The 19,526-nt window shown below is 36.8% G+C and overlaps 1 protein-coding gene and 1 long non-coding RNA gene across 2 annotated transcripts; both read right to left on the reverse strand.

Annotated features, from left to right (window-relative positions):
- Positions 1-4,008: 4,008 nt before the first annotated feature.
- On the reverse strand, positions 4,009-5,187 carry LOC138305664 (germ cell nuclear acidic protein-like). Its single transcript, XM_069245961.1, has one exon. The coding sequence runs from the start codon at positions 5,185-5,187 to the stop codon at positions 4,009-4,011; it is 1,179 nt and encodes a 392-aa protein (XP_069102062.1).
- Positions 5,188-11,282: 6,095 nt separating this feature from the next.
- LOC138305954 (uncharacterized) lies at positions 11,283-12,403 on the reverse strand. Its single transcript, XR_011205739.1, has 2 exons — positions 11,737-12,403; positions 11,283-11,616 (listed from the first exon to the last, which is right to left on the reverse strand). It is a non-coding gene; the product is annotated as an uncharacterized lncRNA (long non-coding RNA).
- Between the last annotated feature and the right edge of the window lie 7,123 nt (positions 12,404-19,526).

Genomic DNA, 19,526 nt, shown 5'->3' on the forward strand with positions numbered 1-19,526 from the left:
ATGTAATAGAGAAATCATATTCCTTGTTTAATGCAAAATGACACATGTAATAGAGAAATCATATTCCTTGCTTAATGCAAAATGACACATGTAATAAAGAAATCATATTCCTTGTTTAATGCAAAATGACACATGTAATAGAGAAATCTTATTCCTTGTTTAATGCAAAATGACACTTGTAATAGAGAAATCTTATTCCTTGTTTAATGCAAAAATGACACATGTAATAGAGAAATCTTATTCCTTGCTTATTGTACTTAAAATAAATATAGCAATTATTGATAAATGATCGCAGTCTTGGGCGGTATTTATATTAATAGCTCACTTACTATTCTCATGGCATCGGCTTATATATATATAAATGGTTGAAAGATCAGAATCATTTATATATTATGTATCGGTATACTAAACGCCAAATCATCTCCACAGACTCGGATTTCAGTGTCAGATTTTGTCAAATATTAACTTTAAGTTTCAACTCACCAAATATTACAACCGTGAAAATTCTCCGCTATACAATATTTAATTTATCCGTCTGTCGTATTGTAGAAGTTTCATATTTTCCCAAAATATAACCCAGATGACATTTTCTCTATCAATCCCCACGGTCTGTACCCTATAGAAGTTCGTGTGTAGAATCTTAATAAATCGACAGTCACCGCTGACCAGTAAAATCCTACGATTATTGAAGTCCCCTATTATCATATTCTCCATATTGTCATAACTAAACCTTGTGGGGAAAATTTATGTTCCCCTGTTTGTGTTGTACGTATAGATGCAGGAGGTATGTAGTCATTGTACACTAACAGCTTATTGAATTCCGTATCCATGACAACAACGCGTCCCTGTCCATATTCGTGATCCAAGTCGATCACTGCCAGGTTTTGAGTAACGGGACACTCAGTGATCCTAAATGGCGTATTCACAAACGGCGGCTTCTCACTTTCTATCGTGGAAAGGACCATCTGTCCCCTTGTGGTATATTTTGAGAAAGATTTCGAGGCTGATGCCACGACAATGTGGCAACTTGATGTAGCACAAATACAGTTAGACCTTTCATTATTACTGAATCTGTGCACTAATCGTTCGGCCACCATCTCCAGAATATTGTTCCGTTTGTCACAGACCCACAGTCTCTGTGTTGTGGGACACAGACTGATGTCTCTGATCTCCACGCTGTGGTCAACTTGCTGCGTTATACCCCCATATCTGTCCATTAGATATAACGTACTACTGCAGTTAAAACCAGTCCACGCCTGGTCGTCCAAGGTGGGACATATATACTCAACGCTACGTAGAGGCTCCCATTCTTCCAACAACTTGGTCTCTGGTAGTAGTCTGTTTTTTATCAACTCCATATCCACTTTATCACCTGGCACCTTCTCTTGCAGCAGTCTGTTTCTGGCCATATTTATGTCCTCCTGATCATCTGACACATTGGTGTCTGGCAACAGTCTATTTCTGGCCATATTTATGTCCTTCTGATCATCTGACACATTGGTGTCTGGCAACAGTCTATTTCTGGCCATATTTATGTCCTCCTGATCATCTGACACATTGGTGTCTGGCAACAGTCTGTTTCTGGCCATATTTATGTCCCCGATCATCTGACACATTGGTGTCTGGCAACAGTCTGTTTCTGGCCATTGTTATGCCCTCCTGGTCATCTGACACATTGGTGTCTGGCAACAGTCTGTTTCTGGCCATATTTATGTCCTCCTGATCATCTGACACATTGGTGTCTTGCAACATTCTGTTTCTGGCCATATTTTATGTCCCCGATCATCTGACACATTGGTGTCTGGCAACAGTCTGTTTCTGGCCATTGTTATGTCCTCCTGATCATCTGACACATTGGTGTCTGGCAACAGTCTGTTTCTGGCCATTGTTATGTCCTCCTGATCATCTGACACATTGGTGTCTGGCAACAGTCTGTTTCTGGCCATTGTTATGTCCTCCTGATCATCTGACACATTGGTGTCTGGCAACAGTCTGTTTCTGGCCATTGTTATGTCCTCCTGATCATCTGACACATTTGTGTCTGGCAACAGTCTGTTTCTGGCCATTGTTATGTCCTCCTGATCATCTAACACATTGGTGTCTGGCAACAGTCTGTTTCTGGCCATTGTTATGTCCTCCTGATCATCTGACACATTGGTGTCTGGCAACAGTCTGTTTCTGGCCATATTTATGTCCTCCTGATCATCTGACACATTGGTGTCTGGCAACAGTCTGTTTCTGGCCATTGTTATGTCCTCCTGATCATCTGACACATTGGTGTCTGGCAACAGTCTGTTTCTGGCCATTGTTATGTCCTCCTGATCATCTAACACATTGGTGTCTGGCAACAGTCTGTTTCTGGCCATTGTTATGTCCTCCTGATCATCTGACACATTTGTGTCTGGCAACAGTCTGTTTCTGGCCATTGTTATGTCCTCCTGATCATCTAACACATTGGTGTCTGGCAACAGTCTGTTTCTGGCCATTGTTATGTCCTCCTGATCATCTGACACATTGGTGTCTGGCAACAGTCTGTTTCTGGCCATTGTTATGTCCTCCTGATCATCCGACACATTGGTGTCTGGCAACAGTCTGTTTCTGGCCATTGTTATGTCCTCCTGATCATCTAACACATTGGTGTCTGGCAACAGTCTGTTTCTGGCCATTGTTATGTCCTCCTGATCATCTAACACATTGGTGTCTGGCAGCAGTCTGTTTCTGGCCATTGTTATGTCCTCCTGATCATCTAACACATTGGTGTCTGGCAACAGTCTGTTTCTGGCCATTGTTATGTCCTCCTGATCATCTAACACATTGGTGTCTGGCAACAGTCTGTTTCTGGCCATTGTTATGTCCTCCTGATCATCTGACACATTTGTGTCTGGCAACAGTCTGTTTCTGGCCATTGTTATGTCCTCCTGATCATCTAACACATTGGTGTCTGGCAACAGTCTGTTTCTGGCCATTGTTATGTCCTCCTGATCATCTGACATATTGGTGTCTGGCAACAGTCTGTTTCTGGCCATTGTTATGTCCTCCTGATCATCTAACACATTGGTGTCTGGCAACAGTCTGTTTCTGGCCATCGTTATGTCCTCCTGATCATCTAACACATTGGTGTCTGGCAACAGTCTGTTTCTGGTCATATTTATGTCCTCCTGATCATCTGACACATTGGTGTCTGGCAGCAGTCTGTTTCTGGCCATTGTTATGTCCTCCTGATCATCTAACACATTGGTGTCTGGCAACAGTCTGTTTCTGGCCATTGTTATGTCCTCCTGATCATCTAACACATTGGTGTCTGGCAACAGTCTGTTTCTGGCCATTGTTATGTCCTCCTGATCATCTGACACATTGGTGTCTGGCAACAGTCTGTTTCTGGCCATTGTTATGTCCTCCTGATCATCTAAGACATTGGTGTCTGGCAACAGTCTGTTTCTGGCCATTGTTATGTCCTCCTGATCATCTGACACATTGGTGTCTGGCAACAGTCTGTTTCTGGCCATTGTTATGTCCTCCTGATCATCTGACACATTGGTGTCTTGCAGCAGTCTGTTTCTGGCCATTGTTATGTCCTCCTTATCATCTGACACATTGGTGTCTGGCAGCAGTCTGTTTCTGGCCATATTTATGTCGTCCTGATCATCTGACACATTGGTATCTGGCAGCAGTCTGTTTCTGGCCATTGTTATGTCCTCCTGATCATCTAACACATTGGTGTCTGGCAACAGTCTGTTTCTGGCCATTTTTATGTCCTTCTGATCATCTGACACATTGGTGTCTGGCAGCAGTCTGTTTCTGGCCATTGTTATGTGTCCTCCTGATCATCTGACACATTGGTGTCTGGCAGCAGTCTGTTTCTGGCCATTTTTATGTCCTTCTGATCATCTGACACATTGGTGTCTGGCAGCAGTCTGTTTCTGGCCATTGTTATGTCCTCCTGATCATCTGACACATTGGTGTCTGGCAACAGTCTGTTTCTGGCCATTGTTATGTCCTCCTGATCATCTACACATTGGTGTCTGGCAGCAGTCTGTTTCTGGCCATTGTTATGTCCTCCTGATCATCTGACACATTGGTGTCTGGCAGCAGTCTGTTTCTGGCCATTTTTATGTCCTTCTGATCATCTGACACATTGGTGTCTGGCAACAGTCTGTTTCTGGCCATTGTTATGTTCTCCTGATCATCTGACACATTGGTATCTGGCAGCAGTCTGTTTCTGGCCATTGTTATGTCCTCCTGATCATCTGACACATTGGTGTCTGGCAACAGTCTGTTTCTGGCCATTGTTATGTCCTCCTGATCATCTAACACATTGGTGTCTGGCAACAGTCTGTTTCTGGCCATTGTTATGTCCTCCTGATCATCTGACACATTGGTGTCTGGCAAAAGTCTGTTTCTGGCCATTGTTATGTCCTCCTGATCATCTAACACATTGGTGTCTGGCAACAGTCTGTTTCTGGCCATTGTTATGTCCTCCTGATCATCTGACACATTGGTGTCTGGCAACAGTCTGTTTCTGGCCATTGTTATGTCCTCCTGATCATCTAACACATTGGTGTCTGGCAACAGTCTGTTTCTGGCCATTGTTATGTCCTTCTGATCATCTGACACATTGGTGTCTGGCAACAGTCTGTTTCTGGCCATTGTTATGTCCTCCTGATCATCTAACACATTGGTATCTGGCAGCAGTCTGTTTCTGGCCATTGTTATGTCCTCCTGATCATCTGACACGTTGGTGTCTGGCAACAGTCTGTTTCTGGCCATATTTATGTCCTCCTGATCATCTAACACATTGGTGTCTGGCAGCAGTCTGTTTCTGGCCATTTTTATGTCCTTCTGATCATCTGACACATTGGTGTCTGGCAGCAGTCTATTTCTGGCCATTGTTATGTCCTCCTGATCATCTGACACATTGGTGTCTGGCAGCAGTCTGTTTCTGGCCATATTTATGTCCTCCTGATCATCTGACACATTGGTGTCTGGCAGCAGTCTGTTTCTGGCCATTGTTATGTCCTCCTGATCATCTGACACATTGGTGTCTGGCAACAGTCTGTTTCTGGCCATTGTTATGTCCTCCTGATCATCTGACACATTGGTGTCTGGCAACAGTCTGTTTCTGGCCATTGTTATGTCCTCCTGATCATCTGACACATTGGTGTCTGGCAACAGTCTATTTCTGGCCATTTTTATGTCTTCCTGATCATCTGACACATTGGTGTCTGGCAACAGTCCTATTTCTGGCCATATTTATGTCCTTCTGGTCATCTGACACATTGGTGTCTGGCAACAGTCTGTTTCTGGCCATTTTTATGTCCTTCTGATCATCTGACACATTGGTGTCTGGCAACAGTCTATGTCTGGCCATTTTTATGTCTTCCTGATCATCTGACACATTGGTGTCTGGCAACAGTCTATTTCTGGCCATATTTATGTCCTCCTGATCATCTGACACATTGGTGTCTGGCAGCAGTCTGTTTCTGGCCATTTTTATGTCGCTCTGATCATCTGACACATTGGTGTCTGGCAACAGTCTATTTCTGGCCATATTTATGTCCTCCTGATCATCTGACACATTGGTGTCTGGCAACAGTCTATTTCTGGCCATATTTATGTCCTCCTGATCATCTGACACATTGGTGTCTGGCAACAGTCTATTTCTGGCCATATTTATGTCCTCCTGATCATCTAACACATTGGTGTCTGGCAGCAGTCTATTTCTGGCCATTGTTATGTCCTCCTGATCATCTGACACATTGGTGTCTGGCAACAGTCTATTTCTGGCCATATTTATGTCCTCCTGATCATCTAACACATTGGTGTCTGGCAGCAGTCTATTTCTGGCCATATTTATGTCCTCCTGATCATCTAACACATTGGTGTCTGGCAACAGTCTGTTTCTGGCCATTGTTATGTCCTCCTGATCATCTGACACATTGGTGTCTGGCAACAGTCTGTTTCTGGCCATTTTTATGTTCTCCTGATCATCTGACACATTGGTGTCTGGCAACATTCTATTTCTGGCCATTTCTGTATCCTCTTTATCACCTAACAATTTCTCCTTAGATTAATCCAGATTTCCTTCCCTGCTAAATTATAATGCAATCTCATTACTAGAGAAACTAATGTCCTTATAGTTGTTCCTTCAGGCTAACTCTATTTGAGAGTTCCATCCCACCATTTTCGCCAATCCCATCTGTTGTGCACTCGGAGTCGACTTTTAAATGAAAATGACAAGGGCTTCCTAGTGTTGTATATTCACATTTCTGTAAATAGAGAGAAAACCTATCATTGAAACATACAAACGAAGTCCAGCTTATAAATTCATAAACTCTAATTATAGTGTTAAGTAATACTGATTTAACAATGTTTCTACATTTATCTCGACATGGCATTTGAATATAAAGTAAACAGAACTTTTCTTTCACATATGACTCTCTAATGAGACACCCAGGCCCCAGAGTGAATTCATTACTATATTGTACTGTAACAGGAAAGAATAAAATATAACGGCCAAACCGGGATTCGAACCCGGGACCTCCGAACACTAGCCGAACGTCTACCACTAAGCCACAATGTACCTGGTCACCAATGATCAACCCAATCCAATCCCTCGACAGTCCATATAAATATATATGTTAAGCGTATACCAACATACTGTGTTCCCAGACATTCGTTGTACGGCCTCTTGCTAGTAAATCAGCTACTTCATTCTATTGCTATTAATTCTGGTCTACATGTATAATTAATCACTTTGAAATTTACCTAATGTCAAATATGCCTGGAATCGTAGATAAAAACGTAATACACAGTTTAAAAAAAGCACAACCGGTGCCATTTTGAGGGGAAAACGGTCGTTTTCTCCACCTGTGTGTATCCGCCAGGACGTTCATCTTAGTATTATAAAGTATAATAATAGTTTCTAATACTTCTAATATATAAAACATATGCAGCAATACACCAAAAAGTTTTATTCAAATCCCTTTGAATTAGGGAACTTGATTTACTCACCAGTCTACTTTCGTGAAACACATGTTGATTGGCTGATTCAATAACGCGATACCTATAATTTTAAACCATCGATTCCCAACAACGTGTATAACTATACTATCAACATAGGATTACTTCCACCAAAATACATATCTGTACTATTATAGGAGTCTTAAGCCACAGGTCCCATGTTCGTTATGTATTTTCCATGCCATTAGAATAATTAGAAACTTGGATATATGATTGATATACATATGTTCCCTTGTAACTGCATTATGCAAATTATGTAGCGTTGTATTTGTATGTAAAATCGAGAAGCGATCCGAAGAACAAATGAACATGGCGGTTATGGTTAAAGTAAGTGAGCTACACGATGTTTAAATAGAGTTTCCACAAAGTACGGGTCATGACACCTCCAAAGGAGATTGTTGATGAACACAATTATGGGTACTGTTTACCACCACAAGCGTAGATTTTGTGATTTCGGCTTGGTTTTCGAGGTACCCATTAGAGGCGAGACGACATTTCGACCGGACAGGGAAATGTCTACGTAACATATTTTTTCGTAAATTTCCCGATTCATCAAGTCATAACTTCGTCAATACTTAGCCAGTTTTGTTCATCAAGCACTCAATGGAAAGATAAATTGTTTCTCTTTAAGGTAAGCTATACGTCAATGAGGTATAGATTCCAGTTATTAAAATAATCACGTTTTTTTTTAGATGTGTCCGTTTTTTTCGACCGCAGAGTTCATACCCTTGATACTATAAATATATATATATGTATACTGTTGGTTAAAAATTTGTCGTGCCAAGTCCCTGTGGTTTCATCCCTATCCATACAGACCAGAACATTCGCCATAGATGTCGATCAAAATATAACGATTTTTTCTAAGGATATCGCATCATCAAGCATCAATGTTGAATTCTCTGCATATTCAATATTATTCCCTTTACATCAGGTTCGAACCTTATTGCTGCACTTAATAAATCAATGCACATAATAAAAAGATATGGCGACTCGGTTCATGGTATTTGAGAAGCCGAATTCAGAAAAATGGGATACATCTGTATTTGCAGATAATACAAAACACGCTTTTTCATTCGAAAGAATTACGGAGATATACAACACAAAGGATTTGTATTACAAGTTTTTATGCATCAGTAAATCTGTCCCTCAAATAATCTAAAATCTGACAGCAATTTAAATGGCTTGGTGGCGTAAATCATTATATGTACCTATAATTAATTAATTATTTATGCTCAAAGAAAGCCCAGGTGTAAACTTCGTAGCTTCTTAGAGCACTGATTTTCATTTACAATGTAATTCTTGTATTTTAGTTTTACAGTGGCTTGTGTACATCATATCGATTGTTACCTGAATGTTTTACCTCTTACCTGCAGAAGCTATTGTTGTTTTAGAATGTCTATGGTTATTATCTAAAGTATTGTAGAACTTTAACATTTCATTTTTTCTCGATTAAATTTTCCGATCCTTAGTCAATAACAGTGGTCTCTTATATACGTCTGTATTTAAAGCTGACAATGCAAGAATTTAATTAAGATTACAAAAAATGAAGTCCACATTTATTTCAAAAACCATTCCCTTATCATTATATTTTTGCATCCCAATTACAACATCGGTGTTTACCCTGTCGATTGGCTCTTTCTCAATCGCTGATTCTTCGTTGCTCTATGAGTTATACGAGCTCATCTAAGTTCCAGTTCCTATGTGTTTCTTCTGGCGAGTTAAACAATATGCTTTGGTGAAGAATACTTTTTCTTTTCTTTTCAAAAGTGTTGTACAGTGTATATGTAAACGTTACATCAGACATCAGCACACAAATCGTTCATCAACTGCATTGACTCATTCATATACCCACTCAATATACAACGTCATTCTGTATGTTGCAATCTAGTAGCCTAGTGAACTGGTTATTTGGTATGTTTAAGGCCACAAGCTCCTTGCTATGACCTGGATGTGGTCTTTTATATCCATGAAGTTCATGGAAGCCGCCTCAGCATCTTTTTTTGCGGTCACACTCATTCTTCTGGAAAACAGCACCAATTCAAAGGTCACAATTTAATGAATATTCTTCAACTGCCTTTACAAATATATATTTCTGTTTGCGATGTCGTGTTAATAGAGTTCTAGAAAAAATTGGCTGAAGGAGTTCTAGGAAATGTCTAATTCACATCATCGATGTTTTTCTCGGTCGATGCGGCATAACAGGTTTAACGAAATCATCTCATTTTTAGCATTTAATGAGGCTTAAAAAGTGGCGGCATATGGAGTTCTAGGAAATATCTCATTCGCGTCATCAATGTTTTCCTGGTCGATGCGGCTCAATAAGAATACCGAAATAATCTTATGTTCGGTAACTCTGTTACGGTTGGCGATACGGATGGAAAGAGTCTTAGAAAGTAATATCGCGTGTTCCATTTAGCAGAACGTTCCGGATGTGCCAACTTGGAACGGGTTCGTTACATATGTTAATGGTACACTCACGTACGTACGGTCCTATCGCGTTCTAAGAATGCAAAATCCACCATGTCGGACAACAACCTGGCATTATACGAGTAGTAAATAAATGATATAGGAAATGCTATGCTTCTAATATAAAATGTTAAAATTTTGTTAAAATAAAAGATAATAACTTTTCGTCATTTCATTGTGTTTGCACTTTTCCCGGTTGTAAGATGATAACTTAAGTCGTAACGTCTGTAAAACATTTACATGTACGATTAACGTAGCCAGGTTTTGTAAACAGGACCCAGAATCGAGGAAAAACCTTAAAATACGTTTTTAACATATATGCAGACTGTCAATTTTGTTGAAATTAGACTAGGACATCTTTCAGCAGCGGTCATATTGGTTCCAACTTGAAACCCTCAAATGAGACGTGCTAGACGAACAGGTTCGTTCCAGCGGAACGTCGCGTACCATTTAGCGGAATGTCGGGATCGTTCTGGAAAAACCGGAACGTTTCGCTAAATGGAAGACGCTGTTAGTTTATGGAGATCGAGAAAGTATCGGTTTATAACATCATTTACAACATCACTATTTCCTCTTCCGATGCGGCCTTAATGGAGTTCAAGATATATCAGCAAAAGGTGTTCCAAAAATACCTCACTCTGATCATCCGAGGTTTCTGCTTGCGATGCTGGTCTAGCCAGGTCAACGAAATCAGTTCACTCTCAGCATCTCTGTTTCCGTTGGCGATGTGGTCTTAATGTAGTTGGACAAAAAATTTGCTTAGAGAGTTCCAAAGAAATTATTCATAACATGGTCGTTTCTCCTGTAAATGCGGCCTGAAAAAAGTCAAAGAAAGCATCTCATTTTCATTATCTCTGTTTCTGTTGGCGATGTTGAATTAAGGATAAAATATTGGATTACGAAGCACTCAGAAATGTCTAACTCTCATCATCTGTGTATTTTCTGGCGAGACAGGCATAATCAATTCAACTGTATTTCTTACTATATAATGTTTATCATAATCAATCATTTATATTCATCATTTTTCCGGCTTCGTCACGGGAGAACCAGTCGTTCCTCTCCGTGTGGATTTACCACTTACTCATGCTTTCAATCTAGATCTGTTTGCGCAATGTGTCAACAATAAATCAATTTATTTCACAACTTGTTACGGTTGCGCTTGGTTTTATATATCCGTTGAGACTTAACTAAAATTTCCACGTTATAAGTAATTTCACTTGTAAAGGTTTATTATCACAATCCTATTTAATAAACGTTTACCTTCATTGGAAAATTTTTCCCTCTTTTCTATTAGATTCAAAGCAAACGTGGATTCTATTTAATGTTAGATTCAATGAGGTTACACAACCAGGCATTCTTGATACTACAGGGGTTGCTATCGCTGACGTTATATCTACCCCTAGACTATCTCATCGTAAACCTGGAGGCAACAGAACAGAATAGGTCATTAAGTGATTTGATGTACACCAAAAGAGCCGTATAATGGTACCCTGTGGTTGACTGTGTGGCTTTGAAATTGGGTGTCACTCTCTTTCTGTAGTATTCAAAGGAAATCTTTGCAGGGCTGTGAATGGTTCAGATTTGTTCCCCTAAGCTGCCTTCATTTTACTATGAGATAGTCCAGGGGTGGATAAAGTCAGTTATAGTAACCCCTGGAGTATCGAGGAAGCACAACCGGTGACTGGTACAAAAGACTCGAGCTTTATAATTAGCTGACGGGAGAGACAGTGATTCGGTTTCATTGATTATTGAAATTAAGCAATACCTGGTAAATCACACAAGACACAAACAAGATGGACTAGCTTATCCATTGGATTTTAATAAAATCATCTAAATTGTATATACACTGTAAATCAACGCATTCTATAATAAATATATTTCTTCAAATTTAAAGTATTGATACATGCATTGATACATAGTTTAAATAGATAGCCATTTTTGATGAGAGAATGTCAATATGATATGTGTAAGTTTCTATCAACTTAATCCTAGACAAGTAACATTGGATATTAGTGTCCACATTCAAATTTCTTCAAAATGTATATATGTAGTAATAAAAATATCTTGCACTGACTTTCCCATACCAAAATGACCACATGTAAGGAAAGTTAGTGGTAGAATGTCAGACACCTTAACTATTGCAGCCCAAAGTTAAATTTCTTCAAAATAGTAATAAAAATATGCTGTACCGACTTTCCCTTACCAAAATGACCACATGTAAGGAAAGTTAGTGATAGAATGTCAGCCCACTTTAACTACCGCAGCTCAGAAGTGTAGGGCTAATGATGGAATGTCATAAATATTAACCATTCGGCCACTGCCGCCCCATAAGCATTTAAGATTATTGTAATATGTCATGACATTTTAACTAGTGGAGCAACACCTTAAGGGGTGTAGCCCTTCATCCCAGCATGTTACAAACATAATGCATGTACCATGCACATGGCTACAGGCCAGTCAATTATTGATAGAGTAGTCATTTGAAGATTTTAATCCATTTGACACTGTGGCCGTAATTAAGGTAGAGTCCATTTATTTGAACAAACTCTGTAGCCTTCCATTTCAGCATGTTACAGACCTAAACACCAGGAATACAAAAATCAGGTCTGCATGACTATTGACAAAAAATTATTGCAGGTGAATAAAACTAGCACTCCCAATTCAAAACTGGTAGGTTAATTCTCTTACGACTTATCCTAAATGTCGGAAGGTAGTTCGATTTACAACTAATCTTATCTTCGGAAGGTAGTTCTATTCTTTTACCTATTGGAGGTGAAATAAAACTAGCGCTCCCAAATCAAACCTGGTAGTTTGATTCTTTTACGACTCATCTTAATCTTCAGAAGGTAGTCCTATTCTTTTACAACTTATATTGATCTTCGGAAGATAGTCCTATTCTTTTAAATCTCAACCAAATCTTCGGAAGTATATTTTTAATTACCAAACAAAAATTTCCTGAATGCACACATTAACACACCTTTATGGTGAACAAAATAGGTTACAAGGTTTTAAATAAAAATGTATAGTAATAAGCTTCTCCAATGAAATGAAGAAAAAATCCCAATGTCATGATTACATAATATTTCAATTTGATCCTGACATATGGCTTCATATATGCATTCAAGTGTTAAGAATTTCCAGTTAAAGTATATACAGGGCTTTTTCTCACTGCTTTGGGAATGGGGCCTGAGGCTTTGAATTTGGAAAAAATAACGAATAAGATTTTTTATTTTCAATGTAGTTTATGTACTTTTCTGAAGCCAGTTCACAAATATTTAAAGTCTTGACCAAAGTTCTGTGTTCATGCAATATTTTTGCATAGTTTTCAAGAAATTTTGATTTTGGGAAATTTAAGGCTTGAATTGGGAAAAATTAAGAGGTTTTGCCATGGGGAATGGGGCCGATTTTCGAGTATTTTTTATGACCCATGTAATATAAGGTGTCTAGGCCTCTAGGTAATCTATTTGAATCATGTGGCCTTGAATTAAGGTCAAGGTCATTCATTTAAACAAAGTGACCCATCAAACTTAGTAGCCCTTCATCCTAGCATATCACATACATGTAGTTATCAGACAACATCATCATACTGACAGTATACATGTATATATATAATCATATGGACAGTATCTATGATGTCATAAATACTCAATGACATCACCAATATCAGCACAAATCCTTATACTTACATTGTTATTCTGCGATATATATTTTTGCTTTTTCTGATTTATAAAAAATTAAAAATGGCATCAAAGAAGTGGAAATATCATGCATATGACATCACAAGTTTTGAATTCTTACTTTGGAAATATGCATTTTCATAAATAGATTATTTAAATGCCTCCACTACCCACATTTCATCAAAAATTCTATCAAAAATTTCCAATCATTGAATCAATGGATATACATGTACAATGTATACATCTGTTTGTATTTTCTATAAAATTTGTCAGCAGGGAGATAACTCCATCATTGCAGGAGATTTTGAGCACCAGCCAGCACTTAAGCTTGCAAAAAATTATATGTTTTTTCCAGAATATAGCTAAATGAGACATTCTTAGTCAAAATTTATGTGCAAATACAATGTACATTGTATGTTTGTATAGCAGAGATCTACATGTAGCTTCAAATATTAATGTAAGAAAAACATTGTATTTTATGTTTCAACATTCAGCATTATGCCACGGTTTTTGCCATGTGTGTTTTGTCACAATAATTTTACGAAAGGGCTTAGACTATTCCGGTTTCTAGAATAATAACTTTATGTTAAATATTCAAGATTTTTTTTTTCTTCAAAATACCAAGTGTACATGTTTCTAAATAAAATTTTTTTTTTTAAATATTTATGGAAGAAATGTTAAGAAAATCAAATTTGTTCATTAGCTGTGGTGATAGATAATGGAATCGGTGTTTTTTTTTATAATTAGATAGGGTCCGGTATATAATCTTTATATACATGTACTTCACTTTTAGTTTTAAAACTTTCGTTCAACTTCTGTACTGTATATGCTACATGTATGTATAAACAAAACATCTTGTGTATGTATACATTGTACATATACATAACTGGTATATATCTCTACATGTAACGTTACATGTAGAACTAAGTCTCTTATCTTTGTTGGGGTTTTATTCCATGTTTGCAAGTTTTATTTTTTCAAAAATACCAAGTCAGTGTACATGTTTCTATATTAAAAAAATATTTATGGAAGAAATTTAAAGAGAAAATCAAATTTGTTCAGTAGCTGTGTTAATAGATAATGAAATCAGTGGTTTTTTTATATATATATCTACACATATGTAATTATATAGGGTCCGGTACATAATCTTTATATACATGTACTTCACTTTTAGTTTTAAAACTTTCGTTTAACTTCTGTAACTGTATATGCCATGTATAAAACGTGTGTGTACATTGTACATATAGATACTGGTATATATCTACATGTAACGTTACATGTAGAACTTAAGTCTCTTATCTTTGTTGGGGTTTTATTCAATGTTTACAACTTTTATTCGTTCAGTTACTGCTCATCTTCCATTTCACACATTTGGACGTGCTAGGTTTAGATGCTCAAGGAAAGCCAGAGTACCGGGAGATAAACCATGGACTAGCAGTACCGAACAACTTACTGCCCCACATGGGATTCAACTCGCAATTGGTTTCAGAGGTGGAGGGCTAGTGGTATCATGTCTGAACTTCTTAACCATTCACAAACCATATACAATTATGTTCTATGTATGTGGAGGGATAAATCTTGAATTGCCTCCCTTGAAAGAGTTATTTAGATTTTCTTGAGGGCAAAGCAATGCTAAATGTTTCCTGACACATAAGGACATAATGAATATAAATTAATTAAGCAATAAACCTAGTATATATTGTGTCAATAATTTAACAAGAATTTCCTTAACACCAAGTATTGATGGTGTAATATTATCAATACAATGGTCCACTACACATGTACATGCACATGTATATATATATGTGATATGCGAAACAAATTGCAAACTTTGTGTTATCTGTATCAGACATGATTTGTGGTGTCTGCACATGGCGTATATGTATGCACGTGCACACTGTTGGTATGTTGTCAATCACACTCATTAATATGCATATGTACATTCCTTAATTGTTAACCGATTGAAGTAATTGGACGATATCCGTAATCAATCGTTTTGTCTGTCGAATTAAAATAGTGAGAATAACTTGAAGCCAGGCCTGTTTCTGTTTTACATATTTAAAATTCTGGAAACCATGTCTGTTCTTTTTTACCCATGCATTTACTCATAGGAATTGTTTTAATATCAATACTTAGGACCCTACAAAAACCATGTCATCAAGACATGGTCAGGAAATCGAAATGCCCTGACACACTGTCAGTGAAATTCATTAAAAGTCTTCAAATTGTTAACTACAGCACTAATGCATTATAAGGCCTAGTGCTGGACTCGTCAACGGATCGCGGACTACACACAGGCGAAGCTCGGTGCTATTTTTAGACTGGCTGCAGTTGTAAACAGTAATAAAAAAACAATCTAAACAAGCGTCAACTATGGCTTATGTAGCAATTTAATTACACAATCAAACACTATATAAGCAGTAACATATATTCAAAGTGAAACAGCATCTGTCTCAGAGCAAGTACAACTGACAGTTTTTCAAGCTATGATTTGAAACGCTTTGGTTCTGTTGTCAGTCAGTCGCGTGTTATTTATAATTACACTGTAACAGTAGGCAATCAAATATTACGCATGAAATAATACTTATATCCAACGATAGTGATCCAGTGTCTACAAAACATAAAATGCATAACTACTTTCCTTATATTGGATACTTAACTTGAACAGCGAAGGCGGCTTCAACATTCACGAACCGGCTCAATACACAATATTGGGATTTCCGGAAATGACGTCATATGTAGACGCTTCGAGAACCTTCTAGAACATTCTATGGGGAAATTCCTGATCAACTTCAAAAATATACTAATTTCGAGACCACCGTGTTGGAGTTTTTGTGGCACCTATTAAAGACTTAAAGGAACCATTTTACCAAAAACATCACCTTTTTACTACTGATAATTTCTGTTCATCTACTGTATCATTAAATTCAACAGGAATATATTAAACAGAAACAGCGGTGAAAATGTCGATTTTTGCCTGTTTAGTTCCAAACGTTTCTCCCTCAAATGAATTTTCCTAGTTTTATATGTCTAAGCTTTATTTTTATTGTTTAGCACTATTATGATATACATTTATTTTTACGGTATTCAGTTCGTACTTGAATCTTTCACGAAAACAAAGGTTCTGGTATATAACTTTTTATTAAAATTTTATACATATTTATTTTTAAATCCATAACATCAAAATAATTTTCTTTGTTATGATTAAAATTGATGCTGTTGATGGATGACAAAAGTGAGTAGCGTGTTCAGACCTTTCTACCAGTTTCCAATCCAACTTTGGTCACTTGCCAGGCACCGACAGTAGGTCGATGGTTTTTCTCCGGGTACTCCGGCTTTCCTCCAAATCCTAAACCTGGCACGTCCTTATAATTATGACACTGACTATTAATATGAATAAACCAAATGTTAAATGGCGAGAACATCACTAAGGAATTGGTTTTTAATTGTGAATGGGCCCTAAATTAAAAAGAAATGAAAAAAAAAATGAAAATAAAAAAAAAAAAAAAACAACAACAGAAAACGTACAAAAAATTAGAGACACATTTATTTTTAAATTCATAGCATCATATCAATTTTCTTTTGTTATATCGGTGCTTTTTAATTACGGTTGATGCTATTTATTGGCCTCGGTGGCTAAGTGGATAGAGTTTACCGACATTCTACCACAAGGCATCAGTTTGGTAGTTGTTCTCCAGTCAATCCGGCTTTCCTCAAACTCCTAAACCTGACAGGTCATTATATGACCCTGGCTGTTAATAGGATGTAGAAAAAAATAAATTAACTTAATGTTAATTGGCCAGAACATGATTAATAATATAGGAATGGATTCTTAATTGTTAATTCGCCCTAAAGTACACAGAATGACTTGAAATATTTGTATTTTTTTCAGATCTAATCGATGTAGAATGAAACAGCGAAAAAACAAACACATTAATCTGAAACATGGTAAAAACTTGTTATAATACCATATGTAGAAATAGCTTCAGAAAAATGTGAACACCTTGCTATCTACTTTTAATTCAAGGTGGTAGTAGACAATTGAGCTTTGTAGATATTTTTGTAAAATCTTGTGGCAACGATTTAAGACAATGTAGGCATCGTATTGTTGTGATTTTTATACTTGGATGGTGTTCCATACAAGAACGGAATTGATAACTTCTCCCAATTCGTTTGTTTTGAAAATTAGTTAACTACAGGAAGGAGGATTCCTATCTTTGGTAGTGTTAAGTTTACCTGTGATACACATATTTATCGGTTGCATTATTTTTAGGAGACTATAATTCGGTGGTCAGTTATATCTTTGATAGTGATATTTTATCAGGAGCCTATAACATATTTTTTATTGTTAGCACAGTATGAATACATTATTTTTACGGTATTCGTATTGAAATCTTTCACGGAAACAAAGATTCTGGTATATAACGTTTTATTAAAATTACAGATTACATATTTTTTTAAATCCATAACATCAAAATGAATTTTCTTTGTTATGATTAAAATTGATGCTGTTTTGGGTGGCGAAGACAAAAGTGAGTAGCCTGACTTTTCACTAGCCCTCTTCTATCGCGAGTTCCAATCCAACTTTGGTCACTTGCCAGGCACCGACAGTAGGTCGATGGTTTTTCTCCGGGTACTCCGGCTTTCCTCCAAATCCATAAACCTGGCACGTCCTTATAATTATGACACTGACTATTAATATGAATAAACCAAATGTTAAATGGCGAGAACATCACTAAGGAATTGGTTTTTAATTGTGAATGGGCCCTAAATTAAAAAGAAATGAAAAAAAAAAATGAAAATAAAAAAAAAAAAAAAAAAAACAACAGAAAACGTACAAAAAATTATATACAGATTTATTTTTAAATTCATAGCATCATATCAATTTTCTTTTGTTATATCGGTGCTTTTTAATTACGGTTGATGCTATTTATTGGCCTCGGTGGCTAAGTGGATAGAGTTTACCGACATTCTACCACAAGGCATCAGTTTGGTAGTTGTTCTCCAGTCAATCCGGCTTTCCTCAAACTCCTAAACCTGACAGGTCATTATATGACCCTGGCTGTTAATAGGATGTAGAAAAAAAATAAATTAACCCAATTTTATTTGACCAGAACATGATTAATAATATAGGAATGGATTCTTAATTGTTAATTCGCCCTAAAGTACACAGAATGACTTGAAATATTTGAATTTTTTTCAGATCTAATCGATGTAGAATGAAACAGCGAAAAAAAACACATTAATCTGAAACATGGTAAAAACTTATTATAATGCCATATGTAGAAATAGCTTCAGAAAAATGTGTACCTTGCTATCTACTTTTAATTCAAGGTGGTAGTAGATAATTGAGCTTTGTAGATATTTTTGTAAAATCTTGTGGCAACGATTTAAGACAATGTAGGCATCGTATTGTTGTGATTTTTTATACTTGGATGGTGTTCCATACAAGAACGGAATTGATAACATTTGGAGAATGACAAAAAGTTTACTGATTTTTTTAATATATTGTTACTGTGCATGTTAATTACATTTGAGTTTAGCTTGTGTATCTCCGGGGTCTTGTAAAGTCATACGTCCTATCGAGATCACTCCGGTCTGAACATGAACACTTTTGGTGATTGTGCCAAAAGTAGAGAAAATGACTTTTTATCGATTTTAAAGACTTATCATTCTGCTCAAATCATTATTGTCGCTAGAATCAATTTTGTTGTTGTCATTTTTCTTGCACTGTAAAGCGCTTTCAAAGCTAAATGGGCGCTATAGAAATTCTGTATTTTTTTATCATACATCAACTGTCCAATGTACCTATTTTTGTGGAAAAGATAACTTTAAACTGGAATACTTTTGTGATAAATTGCACTTGATGAGTATACAAAAATGAGTTTGATTAATCGAGTACTATTGTTCATATAAAATGAGTGATCACTAATTAAAATCAATTCTTAAAACCAACAATCATTGATCATGATATAAAAGATTTGAATGGTTCAGCACTCACATAGAGAGGGACGAAGATCAACATTATTTGTTTCTTTGTTTCTCATCATCATAATTCTGGATATCAGTTTTCGTAATAATTCCAATGAATTATTTTTTCGCAAGATAAAAATACCAAAGTTACAAACTCAGCTTTTCAGTTTCATGGTCTTCATAATCAATCAGCAAATTATTAACTTCCTTGTCAGATACGCTTAGTATAGTTGATGGTTTCGTTATTAGCAATGCTGAATTGGGTTGTCGAAAAGAGGTGTACTAATGAATCAAATTTTTGATGCACATGAAAAATTTTAACCCCCCCCCCCACCCCACCTCACATATTTTTTTTAATGTCCAGTAATATTTATTGCCTTTGTTTAAAAT

This window comes from Argopecten irradians, chromosome 13, assembly GCF_041381155.1.
Source record: "Argopecten irradians isolate NY chromosome 13, Ai_NY, whole genome shotgun sequence".
In the NCBI taxonomy this organism is placed as follows: domain Eukaryota; kingdom Metazoa; phylum Mollusca; class Bivalvia; order Pectinida; family Pectinidae; genus Argopecten; species Argopecten irradians.

Bases quoted from the DNA above. Each gene is read 5' to 3' on its own strand.
- LOC138305664 (XM_069245961.1), bottom strand. From the start codon at position 5,187: ATGGCCAGAAATAGACTGTTGCCAGACACCAATGTGTCAGATGATCAG.